This window comes from Amblyraja radiata, chromosome 13 (genome assembly GCF_010909765.2).
Source record: "Amblyraja radiata isolate CabotCenter1 chromosome 13, sAmbRad1.1.pri, whole genome shotgun sequence".
Taxonomy (NCBI): domain Eukaryota; kingdom Metazoa; phylum Chordata; class Chondrichthyes; order Rajiformes; family Rajidae; genus Amblyraja; species Amblyraja radiata.
In genome coordinates, this window is record NC_045968.1 from 1,334,229 (window position 1) to 1,359,400 (window position 25,172).

The following is a 25,172-nucleotide window of genomic DNA, read 5'->3' on the forward strand; positions in this document are numbered from 1 at the left end:
TGTAACTTGTCCCTAGTGTGTGTAGGATAGTGTTAGTGTGCGGGGAATCGCTGGTCGGCGCTGATTCGGTGGGCCGAAGGGCCTGTTTCTGCATTGTTTCTCTAAACTAAACCAAACAAAACTGCTTTCAAAATCATATTCTATCAAAGACAAAACTGTGTTGAGTTGCTCATATTAAACTCATGCAAGATCAGTGACTGCTGACTGCATCCATCTAAACATTGAAGACAACATAGAAACATAGAAGGTACACAAAAATGCTGGAGAAACTCAGCGGGTGCAGCAGCATCTATGCAGCGAAGGAAATAGGCGACGTTTCGGGCCGAAACCCTTCTTCATAGAAACATAGAAAGTAGGTGCAGGAGTAGGCCATTCGGCCCTTCGAGCCTGCACCGCCATTCAATATGATCATGGCTGATTATCCAACTCGGTATCCTGTACCTGCCTTCTCTCCATACCCCCTGATCCCTTTAGCCACAAGGGCCACATCTAACTCCCTCTTAAATATAGCCAATGAACTGGCCTCAACTACCTTCTGTGGCAGAGAGTTCCACAGATTCACCACTCTCTGCGACATGATGACATGATCAGCTGCTGTTATCTTTAGTCATCAGAGATGAAGGTCTCCCCTGGTCAGTGCAATCATATTACCGGTAGTTTCGCTGTTTAACAGCAGGTTTGTTTTTGCTTAGGATGACTACAATGAATGGTGCCCAACATTACCAGAGAACAAGGTAGGTAATGCATAAAAGCATTAATTTTGCTGGAGTTTGTCTCAGCTCTGGTGTATCTTTTTTCTGTTATGTGGTTCAATGGCACATTATTGTCACATGTACCTGGGTACAGTTAAACATACAGTTCAGTAATAATCATACTGGAGTACAAGAATGTAAGAATAGCAGATCGCAAAGCTGCCCATTTCTGGTGCCTTCTTGTACCCTTCAAGTTGTGAGTTGTTTAAAAATGTTAGTCTTAACTTGGCCACAAGTGCAGAAAAGATTCACCCGGATGTTACCTAGGCTTGCAGGCTTGAGTTGAGTTGCGTTTCATTTGTTGTCACGTGTACCAAGATACAGTCTTCTTATAGAGTCCACACGCAAGATTAGAAATTATTCAGCCAGAGCTGAGCACATGTCTCGGCATCTGCACAATGGTGTCTGTCTTCTTGTGCGTGGTGGTGGAAAGATTGGTGGAAACAGGGCTGTGAACTGAACGCTCTTTCCTTGACCCCACCGAGATACAGTGAAAAGCTGGGAGGAAACTGTCCTTGAACTGTCCGGAGGAGGCGCTGTCTTGAACGGCTGCCTGTCCTGCAGCTGTCCGTTTTTTTCCCTTCATTTTTATTATTTTTAGTTCGTTAAGTGTACAGTCAGGGGGACTAAATCTTTTTATGTGTGGGGGGTGGTGGGGGGGAAGGGGGAAACTGCTTTTCGAGTCCCTACCTGGTCGGAGGGGTTGCCTTCCTCCGAGCAGCGACTTCGACCTGTCCTTGCGGCCTACCAGCGGGTCCTGGAGCGACGTTTCCCTGAGGGGACCTGGCCAGAACATCGGCTTTGGCGGCGGCGCAGAACATCGGCTTTGGCGGCGGCGCAGCGCTGGAGCACTGTCGTGGAGCGGGCGATGCCTATCCTGGGTCGCCGCGCTGGGACTCCAGTATGCTGGGACCGCCGATGAAAATATCGTGGAGCCGCGGTTCTGTGGAGCGGCCAGCTGCGGCGCTGAACTTTACATCCCGGAGCCTGGGATCTCTCACCGAGATCGCCAGTGTGCGGAGCTCCGTCTGGCGCGGTCTGTTGGCTTGGAAGCCGCGGTCTCCGGTGGGAAGGCGGCCGTTCCTGGCACCCCAAGCCGCTGGGGGTTCTCCCGACGCCGGAGCACCATCACCCGGCGAGAACATCGGGCGCCGTGGCGGCGACTGTGGAGGCCTCAATAGGCCCGACTTTGGGTGGACAAGGGGATGGGGTCTGGACTTTGTGCCTTCCCCCACAGTGGGAATCACTGTGGGGGGATGTTTTTATGTTTTGGTGTTGAATTTCTTCATGAATACTATGTTGTATTTTTATTAGTGTGCTGCAAGGACATCTTAATTTCCCCTGAATAAGGGGATTAATAAAGTCTAATCTAATCTAACAGTGAAGTGAAAGTAGATCTCATTCAGCAACACGATTCCCCAGTTAAATAACTGATATCCTGCTCTCTTACAGGAGAATAATTCCCAGAATAACTATTGTGTAAAAGCTACAGATGGAAGACCATGTCCCATTTTAACCATGCAAGGGCAGAAAAAAAATTCAATAAGCCTTGGGTGTTGAAATACAACCGAGAAGCGATAGTCAGGAAATCATTGCAGATACACAATGAAAGGAATCTTCCCTGCTCACATCTCATGATTGCCTCGAAGCCAATAGCTCTGAAGTGGATTAAGACTTCTATCAGCACACTCTCTTCAAATTACTGAGATCTGCCTCCAGCCTCCTACTGTATACTTGTATAAATTTAGCCATTATTCGGAACCACAATCTATTACTCTACATTCATACTAAATACATGGAATGAAACGTATAACATCCTATTTAGCACAGTGTCTTTGAGATTGAATCTTTACATAGCCTATTCAGATCTTGTAGCTACAAGTTGGCATAGGAACAGTTTATGTAGAAAAAGGTCAAAGCATAATCATAAAGGGACATAAAATAAGGACACGGAAAACAAGTTTGAAAAGAGGTGAGGTGTTGACTGACGGGCTTCAAGAAGTGTGGGAATTGGAAACGTTTAATAAGAAAGCTGTGGTTCTGTCGTGGTGCACATCTGCGATAGTTAACTAGGGCAGCCAGCTAGTTGGCATCCAGCCCAGGGAATTACTTCCTATTTGTTGCTGGTGCTGGGCCCATGAGCTGGTTGGTTAATTGGGCAAAGGCTGACTACCAGCTGAGTTTTAGTGAAGCTGACTAGTGGAGACCAGCCTTAGTAACTGGTTATTTGCCTGTGGCCCTCATCTCCCTTTCTGGTGCCCCTCTGATCCCAAGGGGCAGTCAGTTGGTAGATGGCACGTGGAGGAAGGGTGCCACCTGAATTGGCAACAAGTTGTCCTTTGCTCCAAGTACAACAATGGTGGCTCTATCAAGTTGTCTATCCAGGGGACCAATTGTCCAACATTGATGTCATCATTCTGCTGAACCACTCGGAAGATTGACAATGATTAGGGAATGAGTAAAAGGTGAATTTGCCTCTGTAAATGGCCCCTAAAGTGTAGGGAGTGAATACGTATGTGGGGTAATGTAGAACTGGTGTGGACAGGTTAACAATGGTCAGCATGGACTCAATGGTGGCCAAGGACACCACGGCCACTCCAGCATCTTCTACATATGTTTTCTGAATACAACAGAAGCTAATCCAGTACAGGTTGAAGATAGTCAGATGTTTTTAGGAAAAACAACTTGCATTAATCTTGAAGTGCAGCACAGATTTCTTCCACAAACGGCAATATCATAATCATAAAAACTATGTGTGACTGCGCAAGGCTGGTTTATTGGTGAGTGTACATGGTGTCAGGGAAATGGTTTAACAGCATGTCAATGAATGTAACAAGGCAATTTGAGTTTTGGTTTTGAGACATCATTAGTTAATTTGCAGATGACATCAAACTATAAAAAGAATATGATTAATCTGGAAAGGAAGAAGAAGGGATTCACCAGGATGTTATCTGGGCTTGCAATCTTGAACAATGAAGTGAACAGCAGATACTGTTCAGAAACATTATGCCCCAGTTAAACAACTGATCTTCTTCAGACACATCAGATGCTGGAAGCTTACATAGAGCACGTTGCTGGAGTAATTGTGGATTAGGCAGCATCTCTGGAGGACATGGGTAGGCGATGTTTTGTGTCGGGATCCTTCCTCAGTGATATCCTGCTCTCTTTCAGGAGCAACTTGGTTCGCATAAACGGAGTCATGATGCTATGGAAGAAGGACAAGGTTCCGTTCCAACCCAGCAGTTCCAGGGAGGAACATCTAAGGATTGTGGAGGGAGATCAGAGGAAGCTCAAGGTTTGTTGAAACCACGAGGGACAATTCACCCACACGGGACAAGGAACGTGGTTGATCTCTTGTGATTACAATTCTGCGACTTTCAAAATCACTTCTGATGGGTTTTTTCTTTCATTCTCTCCCTTAGATCAGTCAGAACAAGATTCTACACAGCAAAAGTTGAAGAAGCCGAAAATGCTGAACACGGTCTCGAGTTCTATTATCTTTTCTTTGAAATCACATGTAATGCCTTGTCCTCCCCAACTGAAATCACTAGTAATACCTCGTCCTTTTCCCCACAGTAACCAGATCAATAAAAACCATCTTTGCTGGTTTAATTCAATAAGCTTTAAGGAAATATACCCTAGAAATAATAATACCAATAAATCAGTGCAGATACAAAATGTAAAGATTCTTCCCTGACAATATCCCACGATTATCTCAAAGCTAATATACACTAAAGTGGATTAAGACTTGTATCAGCCCAGTCTCAAGCAAATTGCATATCTGGGATAATATGGGATAATGTCCCTATTATCCTCTTTATAATTGTCCAGAGAAACCAGGGAGAAGGTAGGACCACTCAAGGGTAAAGGACAGAATTAGTGCTGGGAGTCTGGGGATGTATCGAGGTACTAAACAAGTTTTTTGTATCTGTTTTCACCAAGAAGAAGGACATGGAGAACAGAGAGATCAGTGTGGACAATATTGATGTGCAAGAGCAGTTGAAGTTTGAGGAGAAGTTGTTGACGAGCATTCAGGGGGATGAATCCCCAGGACACCCAGGGATCTATCCCAGGCTACCGAGCGAGGTAAGAGAGGAGATTGCGGGAGCATTGATCTTTGCATCTTCTCCAGCCACAGGCAACAGCAAGACTATTCCCTTGTTAAACAACTGATATCCTGCTTTCTTACAGGAGATTAACGCCCAGAATAACCACAGTTTAGAGGCCATGGAACGAGAGCAAAGTGAGACTTCACCTCCGCAAGGGCAGGAAGAATTTTCTGTGAATGGTGAAGGGAAAATGACTGAGGCAGCTCCAGGTTTGTTAGAATAATCGGGGACAAATCATCTGCATCAATGCAAGAGACTTGCTTGATTTCATGAGAATGCAATTATGGGGCTCTCATAAACCCTTTTGATGTGTTTATTTCATTTTATTTTTCAGGTCAGTCAGAGCAAGACTCAACCGTGGACAAGGTATGGAGGCAGAAAATGCTGACCAAGATTCAGGGCCCTTTTACCTTTTTGACATCCTTTATAGTTCCTGGCCTAATAGAAACATAGAAAATAGGTGCAGGAGTAGGCCATTCGGCTCTTCGAGCCTGCACCGCCATTCAATATGATCATAGCTGATCATCCAACTCAGTATCCTGTACCTGCCTTCTCTCCATACCCCCTGATCCCTTTAGCCACAAGGGCCACATCTAACTCCCTCTTAAATATAGCCAATGAACTGGCCTCAACTACCTTCTGCGGGAGAGAATTCCAGAGATTCACCTGTGTGAAAAAAGTTTTCCTCATCTCGGTCCTAAAAGATTGCCCCCTCATCCTTAAACTGTGACCCCTTGTTCTGGACTTCCCCAACATCGGGAACAATCTTCCTGCATCTAGCCTGTCCAACCCCTTAAGAATTTTGTAAGTTTCTATAAGATCCCCCCTCAATCTTCTAAATTCTAGCGAGTACAAACCGAGTCTATCCAGTCTTTCTTCATATGAAAGTCCTGATATCCCAGGAATCAGTCTGGTGAACCTTCTCTGTACTCCCTCTATGGCAAGATTGTCTTTCCTCAGATTAGCAGACCAAAACTGTACGCAATACTCCAGGTGTGGTCTCACCAAGACCCTGTACAACTGCAGTAGAACCTCCCAGCTCCTATACTCAAATCCTTTTGCTATGAATGCTAACATACCATTCGCCATCTTCACTGCCTGCTGCACCTGCATGCCTACTTTTAATAACTGGTGTACCATGACACCCAGGTCTCGTTGCATCTCCCCCTTTCCTAATCGGCCACCATTCAGATAATAATCTACTTTTCTGTTTTTGCCACCAAAGTGGATAACCTCACATTTATCCACATTATACTGCATCTGCCATGCATTTGCCCACTCACCCAGCCTATCCAAGTCACCTTGCAGCCTCCTAGCATCCTCCTCACAGCTAACACTGCCCCCCAGCTTCGTGTCATCCGCAAACTTGGAGATGTTGCATTCAATTCCCTCGTCCAAATCATTAATATATATCGTAAATAGCTGGGGTCCCAGAACTGAGCCTTGCGGTACCCCACTAGTCACTGCCTGCCATTGTGAAAAGGACCCGTTTACTCCTACTCTTTGCTTCCTGTCTGTTAGCCAGTTCTCTATCCACATCAATACTGAACCCCCAATACCGTGTGCTTTAAGTTTGTATACTAATCTCTTATGTGGGGCCTTGTTGAAAGCCTTCTGAAAGTCCAGATATAACACATCCACTGGTTCTCCCTTATCCACTCTACTAGTTACATCCTCGAAAAATTCTATAAGATTCATCAGACGTGATTTACCTTTCATAAATCCATGCTGACTTTGTCCAATGATTTCACCACTTTCCAAATGTGCTGCTATCCCATCTTTAATAACTGACTAGCAGCTTCTCTGATCTGATATTGCTGATCTTCTGCCGGGCTCCTTCAGTTTTTGTTAACGTTCTTTCCCAAACAATGACTTATTGCATCTTGTATTTGAATCCTTGCAACCAAACTTTGTCTTGCCTGGTTCCGTTTTACTAATCCAGTTCTATCGGGAGCATCTCCATCACTGGATCAGCTTCCTCTAGAATCTCAAACATGTATTCTTGATCTTGTTCATTGTCTATAGGCATGATCATGTTTAACATGTCCAAGTCTCTGCGTGTGCTCTAATGCTCAATTTCTACTTCCTTTCTGAATGACAATTCTTCAATTGCCTCTGACGGACCTTATATCTGACACACACAGTGGCAAACTGAACCACAATTTCCCTCAGCTAAGCATTACTGACAATGTGAGCAAGCACATAGCTGACAATGTAAATGGTGAATTAAGTGAATAGTTTTGGCAATTACATTTTTTACTTGGGCTTCAATTATGCTTCAGCAATGTGCATAATGTCGTTATTATTCTCTTCATCATTGTCCAGAGAAACCAGGGAGAAGGTAGGACCACTCAAGGGTAAAGGACAGAATTAGTGCTTGGAGTCTGGGGATGTATCGAGGTACTAAACAAGTTTTTTGTATCTGTTTTCACCAAGAAGAAGGACATGGAGAACAGAGAGATCAGTGTGGACAATATTGATGTGCAAGAGCAGTTGAAGATTGAGGAGAAGTTGTTGACGAGCATTCAGGGGGATGAATCCCCAGGACACCCAGGGATCTATCCCAGGCTACCGAGCGAGGTAAGAGAGGAGATTGCGGGAGCATTGATCTTTGCATCTTCTCCAGCCACAGGCAACAGCAACACTATATTCTTGTTAAACAACTGATATCCTGCTTTCTTACAGGAGAGTAACGCCCAGAATAACCACAGTTTAGAGGCCATGGAACGAGGGCAAAGTGAGACTTCACCTCGGCAAGGGCAGGAAAAATCTTCTGTGAATGATGAAGGGAAAATGACTGAGGCAGCTCCAGGTTTGTTAGAATAATCGGGGACAAATCATCTGCATCAATGCAAGAGACTTGCTTGATTTCATGTGAATGCAATTATGGGGCTTTCATAAACTCTTTTGATGTGTTTATTTCATTTATTTTTCAGGTCAGTCAGAGCAAGATTCAACAGTGGACAAGGTATGGAGGCAGAAAATGCTGACCAAGATTCAGGGCCCTTTTACCTTTTTGAAATCCTTTATAGTTCCTGGTCTAATTCATTCTGTCTCCCACAGTAACCTGTTGAATGAAATCCACCTGTGTCTAACTAATTCAATAAGCCTTGTGGAAATTCCCACCTGAGAAGTGATACCATCAAAAATGATTGCAGATACACAATGAAAGGAATCTTGACTGCTGACATCCTGGGCATCATAGTGGCACAGGTGGTAGAGCTGCTGCCTCACAGCATCAGACCCAGGGTCGATCAGTCCTTGGTTGCTGTCTGTATACAGTTTGTACATTCCCCCTGTGACCTTGTGGGTTCCTGCGGGTGCTCTGGCTTTGTCCCACATCCCAAAGACATGTGGGTCTGTAGGTTAATTAGCATCTGTAAATTGCCCCTAAACTGTAAGGAGTGAATGTTTATACAGGATAACACAAGACTGGCGTAAATGGGTGACCAACAATCAGCATGGACTCGGTGTACCAAAGGCCCGTGTCTGTGCTGCATATTCCAATTCCACAATCAATCAATCCCATGCTTGCTTCATAGTCAATGGCACTAAAGTGGATTAAGACTTCTCTCAGCCCACTCATGTATATTAGAAACATAGAAAATAGGTGCAGGAGTAGGCCATTCGGCCCTTCGAGCCTGCACCGCCATTCAATATGATCATGGCTGATCATCCAACTCAGTATCCTGTACCTGCCTTCTCTCCATACCCCCTGATCCCTTTCGCCACAAGGGCCACATCTAACTCCCTCTTAAATATAGCCAATGAACTGCATTCAACTACATTCTGTGGCAGAGAATTCCAGAGATTCACCACTCTCTGTGTGAAAAATGTTTTCCTCATCTCGATCCTAAAGGAATTCCCCCTTATCCTTAAACTGTGACCCCTTGTTCTGGACCTCCCCAACATCGGGAACAAACTTCCTGCATCTAGTCTGTCCAACCCCTTAAGAATTTTGTATGTTTCTATAAGATCCCCCCTCAATCTTCTAAATTCTAGCGAGTACAAGCCGAGTCTATCCAGTCTTTCTTTATATGAAAGTCCTGACATCACAGGAATCAGTCTGGTGAACCTTCTCTGTACTCCCTCTATGGCAAGAATGTCTTTCCTCAGATTTGGAGACCAGAACTGTACGCAATACTCCAGGTGTGGTCTCACCAAGACCCTGTACAACTGCAGTAGAACCTCCCTGCTCCTATACTCAAATCCTTTTGATATGAATGCTAACATACCATTCGCTTTCTTCACTGCCTGCTGCACCTGCATGCCTACTTTTAATGACTGGTGTACCGTGACACCCAGGTCTCGTTGCATCTCCCCTTTTCCTAATTGGCCACCATTCAGATAATAGTCTACTCTCCTGTTTTTGCCACCAAAGTGGATAACCTCACATTTATCCACATTATACTGCATCTGCCATGCATTTGCCCACTCACCCAGCCTATCCAAGTCACCTTGCAGCCTCCTAGCATCCTCCTCACAGCTAACACTGCCCCCCAGCTTAGTGTCATCCGCAAACTTGGAGATGTTGCATTCAATTCACCCGTCCAAATCAATAATATATATTGTAAATAGCTGGGGTCCCAGCACTAAGCCTTGCGGTACCCCACTAGTCACTGCCTGCCATTCTGAAAAGGACCCGTTTACTCCTACTCTTTGCTTCCTGTCTGTCAGCCAGTTCTCTATCCACATCAATACTGAACCCCCAATACTGTGTGCTTTAAGTTTATATACTAATCTCTTATGTGGGACCTTGTTGAAAGCCTTCTCAAAGTCCAGATATAACACATCCACTGGTTCTCCCTTATCCACTCTACTAGTTACATCCTCGAAAAATTCTATAAGATTCGTCAGACATGATTTACCTTTCATAAATCCATGCTGACTTTGTCCAATGATTTCACCACTTTCCAAATGTGCTGCTATCCCATCTTTAATAACTGACTAGCAGTTTCCCTGATCAGATATTGCTGATCTTCTGCCGGGCTCCTTCAGTTTTTGTTAACGTTCTTTCCCAGACAATGACTTATTGCATCTTGTATTTGAATCCTTGCAACCAAACTTTGTCTTGCCTGGTTCCGTTTTACTAATCCAGTTCTATCGGGAGCATCTCCATCACTGGATCAGCTTCCTCTAGAATTTCAAAGATGTATTCTTGATCTTGTTCATTGTCTATAGGCATGATCATGTTTAACATGTCCAAGTCTCTGCGTGTGCTCTAATGCTCAATTTCTACTTCCTTTCTGAATGACAATTCTTCAATTGCCTCTGACGGACCTTATATCTGACACACACAGTGGCAAACTGAACCACAATTTCCCTCAGCTAAGCATTACTGACAATGTGAGCAAGCACATAGCTGACAATGTAAATGGTGAATTAAGTGAATAGTTTTGGCAATTACATTTTTTACTTGGGCTTCAATTATGCTTCAGCAATGTGCATAATGTCGTTATTATTCTCTTCATCATTGTCCAGAGAAACCAGGGAGAAGGTAGGACCACTCAAGGGTAAAGGACAGAATTAGTGCTTGGAGTCTGGGGATGTATCGAGGTACTAAACAAGTTTTTTGTATCTGTTTTCACCTAGAAGAAGGACATGGAGAACAGAGAGATCAGTGTGGACAATATTGATGTGCAAGAGCAGTTGAAGATTGAGGAGAAGTTGTTGACGAGCATTCAGGGGGATGAATCCCCAGGACACCCAGGGATCTATCCCAGGCTACCGAGCGAGGTAAGAGAGGAGATTGCGGGAGCATTGATCTTTGCATCTTCTCCAGCCACAGGCAACAGCAACACTATATTCTTGTTAAACAACTGATATCCTGCTTTCTTACAGGAGAGTAACGCCCAGAATAACCACAGTTTAGAGGCCATGGAACGAGGGCAAAGTGAGACTTCACCTCGGCAAGGGCAGGAAAAATCTTCTGTGAATGATGAAGGGAAAATGACTGAGGCAGCTCCAGGTTTGTTAGAATAATCGGGGACAAATCATCTGCATCAATGCAAGAGACTTGCTTGATTTCATGTGAATGCAATTATGGGGCTTTCATAAACTCTTTTGATGTGTTTATTTCATTTATTTTTCAGGTCAGTCAGAGCAAGATTCAACAGTGGACAAGGTATGGAGGCAGAAAATGCTGACCAAGATTCAGGGCCCTTTTACCTTTTTGAAATCCTTTATAGTTCCTGGTCTAATTCATTCTGTCTCCCACAGTAACCTGTTGAATGAAATCCACCTGTGTCTAACTAATTCAATAAGCCTTGTGGAAATTCCCACCTGAGAAGTGATACCATCAAAAATGATTGCAGATACACAATGAAAGGAATCTTGACTGCTGACATCCTGGGCATCATAGTGGCACAGGTGGTAGAGCTGCTGCCTCACAGCATCAGACCCAGGGTCGATCAGTCCTTGGTTGCTGTCTGTATACAGTTTGTACATTCCCCCTGTGACCTTGTGGGTTCCTGCGGGTGCTCTGGCTTTGTCCCACATCCCAAAGACATGTGGGTCTGTAGGTTAATTAGCATCTGTAAATTGCCCCTAAACTGTAAGGAGTGAATGTTTATGCAGGATAACACAAGACTGGCGTAAATGGGTGACCAACAATCAGCATGGACTCGGTGTACCAAAGGCCCGTGTCTGTGCTGCATATTCCAATTCCACAATCAATCAATCCCATGCTTGCTTCATAGTCAATGGCACTAAAGTGGATTAAGACTTCTCTCAGCCCACTCATGTATATTAGAAACATAGAAAATAGGTGCAGGAGTAGGCCATTCGGCCCTTCGAGCCTGCACCGCCATTCAATATGATCATGGCTGATCATCCAACTCAGTATCCTGTACCTGCCTTCTCTCCATACCCCCTGATCCCTTTCGCCACAAGGGCCACATCTAACTCCCTCTTAAATATAGCCAATGAACTGCATTCAACTACATTCTGTGGCAGAGAATTCCAGAGATTCACCACTCTCTGTGTGAAAAATGTTTTCCTCATCTCGATCCTAAAGGAATTCCCCCTTATCCTTAAACTGTGACCCCTTGTTCTGGACCTCCCCAACATCGGGAACAAACTTCCTGCATCTAGTCTGTCCAACCCCTTAAGAATTTTGTATGTTTCTATAAGATCCCCCCTCAATCTTCTAAATTCTAGCGAGTACAAGCCGAGTCTATCCAGTCTTTCTTTATATGAAAGTCCTGACATCACAGGAATCAGTCTGGTGAACCTTCTCTGTACTCCCTCTATGGCAAGAATGTCTTTCCTCAGATTTGGAGACCAGAACTGTACGCAATACTCCAGGTGTGGTCTCACCAAGACCCTGTACAACTGCAGTAGAACCTCCCTGCTCCTATACTCAAATCCTTTTGATATGAATGCTAACATACCATTCGCTTTCTTCACTGCCTGCTGCACCTGCATGCCTACTTTTAATGACTGGTGTACCGTGACACCCAGGTCTCGTTGCATCTCCCCTTTTCCTAATTGGCCACCATTCAGATAATAGTCTACTCTCCTGTTTTTGCCACCAAAGTGGATAACCTCACATTTATCCACATTATACTGCATCTGCCATGCATTTGCCCACTCACCCAGCCTATCCAAGTCACCTTGCAGCCTCCTAGCATCCTCCTCACAGCTAACACTGCCCCCCAGCTTAGTGTCATCCGCAAACTTGGAGATGTTGCATTCAATTCACCCGTCCAAATCAATAATATATATTGTAAATAGCTGGGGTCCCAGCACTAAGCCTTGCGGTACCCCACTAGTCACTGCCTGCCATTCTGAAAAGGACCCGTTTACTCCTACTCTTTGCTTCCTGTCTGTCAGCCAGTTCTCTATCCACATCAATACTGAACCCCCAATACTGTGTGCTTTAAGTTTATATACTAATCTCTTATGTGGGACCTTGTTGAAAGCCTTCTCAAAGTCCAGATATAACACATCCACTGGTTCTCCCTTATCCACTCTACTAGTTACATCCTCGAAAAATTCTATAAGATTCGTCAGACATGATTTACCTTTCATAAATCCATGCTGACTTTGTCCAATGATTTCACCACTTTCCAAATGTGCTGCTATCCCATCTTTAATAACTGACTAGCAGTTTCCCTGATCAGATATTGCTGATCTTCTGCCGGGCTCCTTCAGTTTTTGTTAACGTTCTTTCCCAGACAATGACTTATTGCATCTTGTATTTGAATCCTTGCAACCAAACTTTGTCTTGCCTGGTTCCGTTTTACTAATCCAGTTCTATCGGGAGCATCTCCATCACTGGATCAGCTTCCTCTAGAATCTCAAACATGTATTCTTGATCTTGTTCATTGTCTATAGGCATGATCATGTTTAACATGTCCAAGTCTCTGCGTGTGCTCTAATGCTCAATTTCTACTTCCTTTCTGAATGACAATTCTTCAATTGCCTCTGACGGACCTTATATCTGACACACACAGTGGCAAACTGAACCACAATTTCCCTCAGCTAAGCATTACTGACAATGTGAGCAAGCACATAGCTGACAATGTAAATGGTAAATTAAGTGAATAGTTTTGGCAATTACATTTTTTACTTGGGCTTCAATTATGCTTCAGCAATGTGCATAATGTCCTTATTATTCTCTTCATCATTGTCCAGAGAAACCAGGGAGAAGGTAGGACCACTCAAGGGTAAAGGACAGAATTAGTGCTTGGAGTCTGGGGATGTATCGAGGTACTAAACAAGTTTTTTGTATCTGTTTTCACCAAGAAGAAGGACATGGAGAACAGAGAGATCAGTGTGGACAATATTGATGTGCAAGAGCAGTTGAAGATTGAGGAGTTGTTGACGAGCATTCAGGGGGATGAATCCCCAGGACACCCAGGGATCTATCCCAGGCTACCGAGCGAGGTAAGAGAGGAGATTGCGGGAGCATTGATCTTTGCATCTTCTCCAGCCACAGGCAACAGCAACACTATTCCCTTGTTAAACAACTGATATCCTGCTTTCTTACAGGAGAGTAACGCCCAGAATAACCACAGTTTAGAGGCCATGGAACGAGGGCAAAGTGAGACTTCACCTCGGCAAGGGCAGGAAAAATCTTCTGTGAATGATGAAGGGAAAATGACTGAGGCAGCTCCAGGTTTGTTAGAATAATCGGGGACAAATCATCTGCATCAATGCAAGAGACTTGCTTGATTTCATGTGAATGCAATTATGGGGCTTTCATAAACTCTTTTGATGTGTTTATTTCATTTATTTTTCAGGTCAGTCAGAGCAAGATTCAACAGTGGACAAGGTATGGAGGCAGAAAATGCTGACCAAGATTCAGGGCCCTTTTACCTTTTTGAAATCCTTTATAGTTCCTGGTCTAATTCATTCTGTCTCCCACAGTAACCTGTTGAATGAAATCCACCTGTGTCTAACTAATTCAATAAGCCTTGTGGAAATTCCCACCTGAGAAGTGATACCATCAAAAATGATTGCAGATACACAATGAAAGGAATCTTGACTGCTGACATCCTGGGCATCATAGTGGCACAGGTGGTAGAGCTGCTGCCTCACAGCATCAGACCCAGGGTCGATCAGTCCTTGGTTGCTGTCTGTATACAGTTTGTACATTCCCCCTGTGACCTTGTGGGTTCCTGCGGGTGCTCTGGCTTTGTCCCACATCCCAAAGACATGTGGGTCTGTAGGTTAATTAGCATCTGTAAATTGCCCCTAAACTGTAAGGAGTGAATGTTTATGCAGGATAACACAAGACTGGCGTAAATGGGTGACCAACAATCAGCATGGACTCGGTGTACCAAAGGCCCGTGTCTGTGCTGCATATTCCAATTCCACAATCAATCAATCCCATGCTTGCTTCATAGTCAATGGCACTAAAGTGGATTAAGACTTCTCTCAGCCCACTCATGTATATTAGAAACATAGAAAATAGGTGCAGGAGTAGGCCATTCGGCCCTTCGAGCCTGCACCGCCATTCAATATGATCATGGCTGATCATCCAACTCAGTATCCTGTACCTGCCTTCTCTCCATACCCCCTGATCCCTTTCGCCACAAGGGCCACATCTAACTCCCTCTTAAATATAGCCAATGAACTGCATTCAACTACATTCTGTGGCAGAGAATTCCAGAGATTCACCACTCTCTGTGTGAAAAATGTTTTCCTCATCTCGATCCTAAAGGAATTCCCCCTTATCCTTAAACTGTGACCCCTTGTTCTGGACCTCCCCAACATCGGGAACAAACTTCCTGCATCTAGTCTGTCCAACCCCTTAAGAATTTTGTATGTTTCTATAAGATCCCCCCTCAATCTTCTAAATTCTAGCGAGTACAAGCCGAGTCTATCCAGTCTTTCTTTATATGAAAGTCCTGACATCACAGGAATCAGTCTGGTGAACCTTCTCTGTACTCCCTCTATGGCAAGAATGTCTTTCCTCAGATTTGGAGACCAGAACTGTACGCAATACTCCAGGTGTGGTCTCACCAAGACCCTGTACAACTGCAGTAGAACCTCCCTGCTCCTATACTCAAATCCTTTTGATATGAATGCTAACATACCATTCGCTTTCTTCACTGCCTGCTGCACCTGCAGGCCTACTTTTAATGACTGGTGTACCATGACACCCAGGTCTCGCTGCATCTCCCCTTTTCCTAATTGGCCACCATTCAGATAATAGTCTACTCTCCTGTTTTTGCCACCAAAGTGGATAACCTCACATTTATCCACATTATACTGCATCTGCCATGCATTTGCCCACTCACCCAGCCTATCCAAGTCACCTTGCATCCTCCTAGCATCCTCCTCACAGCTAACACTGCCCCCCAGCTTAGTGTCATCCGCAAACTTGGAGATGTTGCATTCAATTCACCCGTCCAAATCAATAATATATATTGTAAATACCTGGGGTCCAAGCACTAAGCCTTGCGGTACCCCACTAGTCACTGCCTGCCATTCTGAAAAGGACCCGTTTACTCCTACTCTTTGCTTCCTGTCTGTCAGCCAGTTCTCTATCCACATCAATACTGAACCCCCAATACTGTGTGCTTTAAGTTTGTATACTAATCTCTTATGTGGGACCTTGTTGAAAGCCTTCTCAAAGTCCAGATATAACACATCCACTGGTTCTCCCTTATCCACTCTACTAGTTACATCCTCGAAATATTCTATAAGATTCGTCAGACATGATTTACCTTTCATAAATCCATGCTGACTTTGTCCAATGATTTCACCACTTTCCAAATGTGCTGCTATCCCATCTTTAATAACTGACTAGAAGTTTCCCTGATCAGATATTGCTGATCTTCTGCCGGGCTCCTTCAGTTTTTGTTAACGTTCTTTCCCAAACAATGACTTATTGCATCTTGTATTTGAATCCTTGCAACCAAATTTTGTCTTGCCTGGTTCCGTTTTACTAATCCAGTTCTATCGGGAGCATCTCCATCACTGGATCAGCTTCCTCTAGAATCTCAAACATGTATTTTTGATCTTGTTCATTGTCTATAGGCATGATCATGTTTAACATGTCCAAGTCTCTGCGTGTGCTCTAATGCTCAATTTCCAATTCCTTTCTGAATGACAATTCTTCAGTTGCCTCTGACGGACCTTATATCTGACACACACAGTGGCAAACTGAACCACAATTTCCCTCAGCTAAGCATTACTGACAATGTGAGCAAGCACATAGCTGACAATGTAAATGGTAAATTAAGTGAATAGTTTTGGCAATTACATTTTTTACTTGGGCTTCAATTATGCTTCAGCAATGTGCACAATGTCCTTATTATTCTCTTCATCATTGTCCAGAGAAACCAGGGAGAAGGTAGGACCACTCAAGGGTAAAGGACAGAATTAGTGCTTGGAGTCTGGGGATGTATCGAGGTACTAAACACGTTTTTTGTATCTGTTTTTCACCAAGAAGAAGGACATGGAGAACAGAGAGATCAGTGTGTACAATATTGATGTGCAAGAGCAGTTGAAGATTGAGGAGAAGTTGTTGACGAGCATTCAGGTGGATGAATCCCCAGGACACCCAGGGATCTATCCCAGGCTACCGAGCGAGGTAAGAGAGGAGATTGCGGGAGCATTGATCTTTGCATCTTCTCCAGCCACAGGCAACAGCAACACTATTCCCTTGTTAAACAACTGATATCCTGCTTTCTTACAGGAGAGTAATGCCCAGAATAACCACAGTTTAGAGGCCATGGAACGAGGGCAAAGTGAGACTTCACCTCTGCAAGGGCAGGAAGAATCTTCTGTGAATGGTGAAGGGAAAATGACTGAGGCAGCTCCAGGTTTGTTAGAATAATCGGGGACAAATCATCTGCATCAATGCAAGAGACTTGCTTGATTTCATGTGAATGCAATTATGGGACTTTCATAAACTCTTTTGATGTGTTTATTTCATTTTATTTTTCAGGTCAGTCAGAGCAAGACTCAACAGTGGACAAGGTATGGAGGCAGAAAATGCTGACCAAGATTCAGGGCCCTTTTACCTTTTTGAAATCCTTTATAGTTCCTGGTCTAATTCATTCTGTCTCCCACAGTAACCTGTTGAATGAAATCCACCTGTGTCTAACTAATTCAATAACCCTTGTGGAAATTCCCACCTGAGAAGTGATACCATCAAAAATCATTGCAGATACACAATGAAAGGAATTTTGACTGCTGACATCCTGGGCATCGTAGTGGCACAGGTGGTAGAGCTGCTGCCTCACAGCATCAGACCCAGGGTTGATCAGTCCTTGATTGCTGTCTGTATACAGTTTGTACATTCCCCCTGTGACCTTAAGGGTTCCTGCGGGTGCTCTGGCTTTGTCCCACATCCCAAAGACATGTGGGTCTGTAGGTTAATTAGCATCTGTAAATTGCCCCCAAACTGTAAGGAGTGAATGTTTATACAAGATAACACAGGACTGGCGTAAATGGGTGACCAACAATCAGCATGGACTCGGTGTACCAAAGGCCCGTGTCTGTGCTGCATATTTCAATTCCACAATCAATCAATCCCATGCTTGCTTCATAGTCAATGGCACTAAAGTGGATTAAGACTTCTCTCAGCCCACTCTCATGTATATTGCTGATCTGCTGCCGGGCTCCTTCAGTTTTTGTTAACGTTCTTTCCCAAACAATGACTTATTGCATCTTGTATTTGAATCCTTGCAACCAAACTTTGTCTTGCCTGGTTCCGTTTTACTAATCCAGTTCTATCGGGAGCATCTCCATCACTGGATCAGCTTCCTCTAGAATTTCAAAGATGTATTATTAATCTTCTTCCTTGTCTATAGACATGATCATGCCTGTTGTTTCTGCATGCATGTTAATGCTCAATTTCTACCTCTCCTCGAGTGCCTCTGATGGACCACATGTGTGAAATACAATGGCAAAATGAACCACAATTTCCTTCAGCTAAGCATTAGGGCCCGATCTGGTGATATGAATGGTAAATTAAATGAATGGCTTTGACACATTTCAATGTTGACAGGGTTCACTTATGCTACAGCAATGTGCATAATGTGCCTATAATCCTCTTGTTCAATGTCCTGGGAAGCCAGGGAGAAGATAGGACCACTCAATGATAAAGGAAGTAATTAGTGTTTGGAGTCTGGGGATGTAGGCATGGTACAAGTATTTTGCATTTGTTTTCACCAAGGAGAAGGACACAGATGACAGGGATATCAGTGTTGACAATTCTGATGTGCAAGAGCAGTTTGAGATTAAGAAGGAGGAGGTGTTGGCGAGCATTAAGGTGGAGAAATCCCCAGGTCCTGATGGGATCCATCCCAGGCTATTACGAGAGGGAAGAGAGGAGATTGCGGGAACATTGATCTTTGCATCTTCTCTAGCCCCTGCCAACAGCAACACTATTCCTTTGATATCCTGCTCTTTTACAGGAGAATAATTCCGGGAATAACCACATTTTTACTGCCGTGGAACGTGGGCAAGGTGATCTTTCAACTCTGCAAGCGAGAGTTATTCTTAAGGAAGAATATTCTGTGAATGATGAAGAGAGACCAACTGAGGCTGAAGGTTTGTTCGAATCACCTCGGTGCAAGGGGCTTGCTTGATCTCATGTGAATGTAATTATGGGGGTATCAAAAACTCTCTGATGTGTTTATTTCATTATCTTTTAGGTCAGTCAGAACAAGATTCTACAGAGGACAAGGTAAGGAAGCAGACCTGTGGGTTAAATCCCAAAGACATTCGGGTTTGGCGTTCCTGTGTAAATTGTTCTTAAACTGTCAGGAGTAAATATTAGTGTGGGATAACATGGAACTGGTGCAAATGGCTGATCAACAGTCAGCATGGACTCTGTGTGCCAAAGGGGCTGTTTCTATGATGTATGTTTGAATCCAACAAGCAATCAATCAATCCCATGTTTGTCTCATAGTTAATGGCACTGAAGTGGATTAGATTTCTATTAGCCCACTCATGTAAATTGCTGATCTGCCTCCAGCCTCCGTCAGCTTTCCCTGTCAATGACATTGCAATATGTATTTAAACAAATGCAACCAAATTCTGTCTTGCCTGGTTCCATCATTTCAAATGCATCTGTACTGAGAATATCTCCAGCACTGGATCAGTTTGCTCTGCTCTGATCTGTATGATCTTGTTTATTATCCATCAGTGTGAATGTGTGTTGACATGCCTGTTGTTACAGCAAGTGCACTAATGCAATATTTCCACCTCCTCTCAGATTGAAAACTCCTCAATTTCATCTGATAGATCACATGTCTGACACACAATGGCAACTTGAACTACAAATTTCCTTCAGCTAAACATGACTCCATGATCTGGCAATGTGAAAGATTAAGTAAATTAATGACCTTTGCACATTCTGTTCTCTTTCAGGAGAATCATTCCCCAAGTAAATGCTGTGTTGAGGTGCCGGGAGAACAAAGTCCCACTCCAACTCTGCAACGGCAGAATGGAAATTCTGAGAATTGTGAAGGGGGAACATCGTGGACAGTTCAAGGTTTGTTGGAACCATCAGGGATAATCATCCACATCGGAGCGAGACACCTGACTGATCTCATGTGATTACAATTATACGACTATCTTTTACATAGAAACATAGACAATGGGAGCAGGAGTAGGCCATTTAGCCCTTCGAGCTAGCACCACCATTCAATATGATCATGGCTGATCATCCCTGATCAATACCCCATTCATGCTTTCTCCCCATATCCCCTGATTCCGTTAGCCCTAAAAGCTAAATCTAATTCCCACTTGAAAACATCCAGTGAATTGGCTTCCACTGCCTTCTGTGGCAGAGAATTCCACAGATTCACAAACTCTGGGTCAAAAAGTTTTTCCTCATCTCAGTCTTAAATGGCTTGCCCTTTATTCTTAAACTGTGATCTCTGGTTCTGGACTCCCACAACATAGGTAACATTTTTCCTGCATCTAGCCTGTCTAATCCCTTAAGAATTGTATACATTTCTATAAGATCCCCTCTCATTCTTCTAAATTCCAGTGGATATAAGCCCAGTCGATCTATTCTTTCATCATATGTCAGTCCCGCCATCCCAGGAATTAACCTGGTGAACCTACGCTGCACTCCCTCAACGGCAAGAATGTTCTTCCACAAATTAGGAGACCAAACCTGCACACAATATTCTAGGTGTGGTCTCACCAGGGCCCTGTACAACTGCAGTAGGACCTCCTTGCTCTTGTACTCTAATCTTCTTGCTATGAAGGCCAACATGCCATTTGCGTTCTTCACTGCCTGTTGTACCAGCATGCTTACTTTCAGTGACTGATGTACAAGAACTCCCAGGTCTCGTTGAACCTCCCCTTTTCCTAACCTGACACCATTCAGATAATCTGCCTTCTTGTTCTTGCCGCCAAAGTGGATAACCTCACGTTTATTAACATTGTACTGCATCTGCCATGCATCTGCCCACTCACCCAACCAAGTCCCCCTGCAGTCTAATAGCATCCTCCTCGCAGCTCACAATGCCACCCAGCTTTGTGTCATCTGCAAACTTGGAGATTATACATTTAATTCCTTTGCCTAAATTCTTAGTTTACAAATCTCTTCTTAGTTTAGTTTAGAGATACAATGTGGCCCACTGAATCTGTGCCAACCAGCGATCCCCGTACACTTGCTTATCCAACACACCAGGTACAATTTATAATCTTTACCGAAAGCCAATTAACCCACAAACCTGTACATCTGGAGTGTGGGAGGAAACTAGAGCACATAGTGAAAACCCACGCGGTCACGGGGAGAATGTACAAACTCCGTAGTACAGACAGCACACGTATCAGGATCGAACCCGGGTCTCTGGCGCTGTACGGCAGCAACTGTACTGCTGCACCACTGTGCTGTGCTCCCCCTGTGCCCCTCTGTGCCCCTCTTCTGATGTGTTTATTTTATTCTCTCCATTAGATCAGTCAGAGCAAGTTTCCACAGAGGACAAGGTAAGGAAGCAACAAATACTGAACATGGCCCAGTGCCCTTTTACCTTTTCTTTACATTCGCACATAGTCCCTAGTATAATTCATCCTTTCTCCCACAGTAACCAGGTCAATGGAATCCACCTGTGCCCAATTAATTCAATGTGCTTTGTAGAAATACACCCTGGAAGTGGTACTACAAGGAGATCATTGCAGATACCAAATGAAAAGAATGGCTTTGACGCATTTAAATGTTGACAGCGTTCAGTTAGCCCGCAGCAAGTAACTCGCCCCTTGACACCACACACAGTCTTCTTGTCATGATTACAATTTCAACAGTGAAGGCAACAAAAAAGGTTTTGAGGCATTAAGGTGACGTTCAAAATTCTAAAAGCTGAATGGCGTGCGATTGGTAAAGTTACTTTCCTGCATTAGAGGTTAGCGTACACAACTGCTCCAAGATATATTGAGCTGAATTTCATCAATGCGTCGTTTACATCATTGCAATCTAGTAATTGAATTGAAAATTGAATTGAATATTTATTACATGTTATTTAAACCTCAGTGAGGCTCAAACAAATCTTTGTTTCCACAGCCATACAACCAGAGACAATTCCTACAAGACATACACACAATTCAATTCACACAAACATCCGTCACAGTGAATCTCCTCCTCACTGTGATGGAAGGCAAAGTCTTTCCTCTCCCCTGCACCATTTCTCTCCCGATGTTGAAGCCCCAGGCGGGCGATTGTAAGTCCCACGGCCATTTAAGGCCGCGCCGGGCGATGTACGGCTTCGCTCCAGGTCTAAAAGTCACAAAGTTGGAGCCCCCAGCGGGCGCTGGAATGTCCCGCGGCCATTGAAGCCGCGCCGGGCGATGTATGGCCCCGCTCCGGGTCATTCCAACCCCGCGACACGGGCTGGAGAAGTTGCGTTGCGGGAGCTCTGGGAAGCGGTCTCTCCACCCAGACCCGCGAGCTCCCGATATCCCAGTCCACCGGACCTGCAGCTGGAGCCTCCAATGCTCCTCACGCTCCAAGGCCGGCCAGCCCCACGATGGTGAGTAAGTCTGCAGGCTCTGCGACTGGAGCTCCCAGGTCGTTCCGGCTGCAGGCCGCTCCACGGTGCTAGGCCCCAACGACAACGGAGACCCAACAGGAAAAAGGTCGGGTCTCCCGTGCTGGGAAGAGATTTTTTTAAGTTTCCCCGTCCGCCCCCCACATATACACAGTTAAAAACACTATTAAAAACATGAACAACTACATTTAACTAGACAACATTTAAAAAAAAAAAAAGACAGACAGGCTGAAGGGGCCGCGGAAACACATTTTGGGGCTAACCAACTGTCAAGGACAGTATCTTTCCCAGCTGTTATCAGGCAACTGAACCATCCTATCACCTTTGGAGATCCTCAGACTATCTTTAATTGGACATTATCGTGCACTAAATGTCATTCCCTTTACCTTGTATTTGTACACTGGGGAAGGCTTGGTTCTATTCATCTTGCAGTGTTTTCACGGACTGGATAGCAGGCAAGCTTTTCACTGTACCTAAACTAAACTAATCTCAACACATTGCATAAATGTACCTAATTATGTTCCCTGTAAGGATGGGGAAACTGAGCCTTCAGTTCACTAACACTTTATTGGTGCAAGCTATGTGGCTTTGGAGTGGGCTGCCTTTGCAATGGGGATAGTTCACTGAAGAAACGAAGTAGTCCTCTCTGTGGCTGTGAACAATTCACAGATCCCAATTAATCTACAAACTACATATCTGTGGGAAGTGGAAGGAAATGGGACCACCTAGAGGGGACTAATGCGGTCACAGGGAGAATGTGCAGATTCCACACAGACAGCTCCTGAGGTCAGCACCTATTTGACTCGTCAAACAACCTGGGGGAAGTGACTCTCCCGCTGCGCCACCGTGCCGCCCCTCTCAGCACTTCTACCTTCCCAGATTTTTAATGTAAGTTTCACACTTTTACCCAGGGTGGAAATGTCACAGATTAGAGGGGAAATTTTAAAGGAGATGTGCGGGGCAGATTTTTTACTCAGAAGTTGGTGGGTGCCTGGAACATGCTGCCGGGTTTGTTGGTGGGGGCAGATATGATGAAGCTTTTAAGAGGCTTTTAGATAGCAGAAAATGGGCCGTGTGCAGGCAGATGAGTTTATTTTATCTTGACATCATGTTTGGCACAAACGTCGTACATTCACAAGTTATAGGAGGAGAATTAGGCCATTTGAGTGTCTACTCAATCATGGCTGATCTCTGCCTCCTATTCCCATTTTCCTGCCTTCTCCTCATCACCCTTCACACCCGTTCTAATCAAGAATTTGTTCATCTCTGCCTTAAAAATATCCACTGACTTGACCTCTACAGCCCTCTGTGGCAATGAGTTCCACAGATCAACTACCCTGACTAAAGAAGTTCCTCCTCACCTCCTTTCTAAACAAATGCCCTATAATTCTGAGGCTGTGACCTCTGGTCCTAGACTCTCCCACCAGTGGACACATGCTTTCCACATCCACTCTGTCTTTCATTATTCTGTAAGTATCAATGAGGTCCCCCCTCAACCTTCTAAACTATTGATAAGAAATGTATATAGCATGAAAAATATAACGCTGTCTCATTTCTCTACTTTAGCTGAAAAAATATGAACTATTTGCAATCTGGCACCACTTTGGAAGTTATGGAAGCGGACATTATATTGCTGAAATAAAATCAGGCTCTGGTGACTGGTACTCCTTTGATGATAGTTTTGTTAAAAAGGTAAAAATTGTTCATGGAATGATAAATTCTCCAAAGCACGAATGGGAAGTCCGTTTGTCGATTCCTGGAAAGGACAGCATAGAATCCAAGAGTCAGGCCATTTTCTTAGTTTATGTCTGCAATAAAACTGTTCCTTGAAAAAGGATCAAAGTAACAGCTAAATATGAATGTGATTCAGTGCAGTAAGTGGGTTAGCTGAGGTGGAATATTTGTCACGGTTTTCAAAGCTGACCCCCACCCATTTTTCAGGTACAAGTTACAGTCAAGAGGCAAGAATGTTTAATAGTCATATTACCCAACCACGGAACAATGAAATTCTTACATTCAGCATTATAACAGCCCTGTATCACAATACAGATCAATAATATATAATAAATAAAAAATATCTATTAATTAATAACCCCATACCAGTACACAACTAAAGACTGAAGCAACCCAAGACAGTTCACAGTTCCACACAAAACGCTGGAGTAACTCAGCGGGTCAGGGGGCATCTCTGGAGATATTGGATAGGTGACGTTACAGGTCGGGACCTTCTTCAGTCACATGAAGAACCTTCTTCAGTCCTGACCCAAAACGTCACCTATTCACTTTCTCCGTAGATGCTACCTGACCCGCTGAGTTACTCCAACATTTTGTCTCTACATTTGGAATAAACCAACATCTCAGTTCCTATTTATTACGGTCCATAGTTCATCGGTGAGTATGGTGTAGTCTTCAAGAACCTGTGGTTGTTAGGAATAAGCTATTCATATGTGTTGGGAGCAGAATAAGGCCATTCGGCCCATCAAGTCTACTCAACCATTCAATCATAGCTGATCTATCTTTCCCTCTCAACCCCATTCTCCGACCTTCTCTCCACAACACCTGACTCCCGTGTTAATCAAGAATCTATCAATCTTTGCCTTAAAAATATCCATAGACTGGCTCCACAGCCTTCTGTGGCAATGAATTCCATGGAATCAGCACCTTCTGACTAAAGAAATTCCACCTCATCTCCTTCCGATAGCTGTGTCCTTTTATTCTGACGCTGTGGCCACTGGTCCTAGACTGTCCCACTAGTGGAAACATCCTCTATACATCCACTATTTCCAGGCTTTGCACTATTCTTGAAGCTAAGTGAACTCCCAACCAAGAGGTCACTCCAAGACCAA

General features: G+C 44.1%; 1 protein-coding gene across 14 annotated transcripts in view; it reads left to right on the top strand.

Annotated features, from left to right (window-relative positions):
- Nucleotides 1-25,172, top strand: part of LOC116979533 (ABC transporter F family member 4-like) — a 47,950-nt gene that overhangs the window by 1,180 nt on the left and 21,598 nt on the right. Inside the window, exons 2-20 of one of the 14 annotated variants that reach the window (XM_033031069.1) lie at nt 693-734; nt 3,924-4,047; nt 4,175-4,233; nt 4,695-4,838; nt 4,944-5,070; nt 5,196-5,227; nt 7,301-7,441; nt 10,454-10,597; nt 10,703-10,829; nt 10,954-10,985; nt 13,610-13,750; nt 16,764-16,907; nt 17,013-17,139; nt 17,265-17,296; nt 18,739-18,874; nt 18,979-19,010; nt 19,697-19,820; nt 21,240-21,271; nt 23,893-24,018. In XM_033031069.1, coding sequence (XP_032886960.1) covers nt 693-734; nt 3,924-4,047; nt 4,175-4,233; nt 4,695-4,838; nt 4,944-5,070; nt 5,196-5,227; nt 7,301-7,441; nt 10,454-10,597; nt 10,703-10,829; nt 10,954-10,985; nt 13,610-13,750; nt 16,764-16,907; nt 17,013-17,139; nt 17,265-17,296; nt 18,739-18,874; nt 18,979-19,010; nt 19,697-19,820; nt 21,240-21,271; nt 23,893-24,018 — 1,866 coding nt within the window. Of the gene's footprint in view, nt 1-692; nt 735-3,923; nt 4,048-4,174; nt 4,234-4,694; nt 4,839-4,943; nt 5,071-5,195; nt 5,228-7,297; nt 7,442-10,453; nt 10,598-10,702; nt 10,830-10,953; nt 10,986-13,609; nt 13,751-16,763; nt 16,908-17,012; nt 17,140-17,264; nt 17,297-18,738; nt 18,875-18,978; nt 19,011-19,696; nt 19,821-21,239; nt 21,272-23,892; nt 24,019-25,172 lie in introns of all 14 variants that reach the window. The other 13 variants (XM_033031071.1, XM_033031070.1, XM_033031073.1 and 10 more) reach the window with 13 other exon arrangements.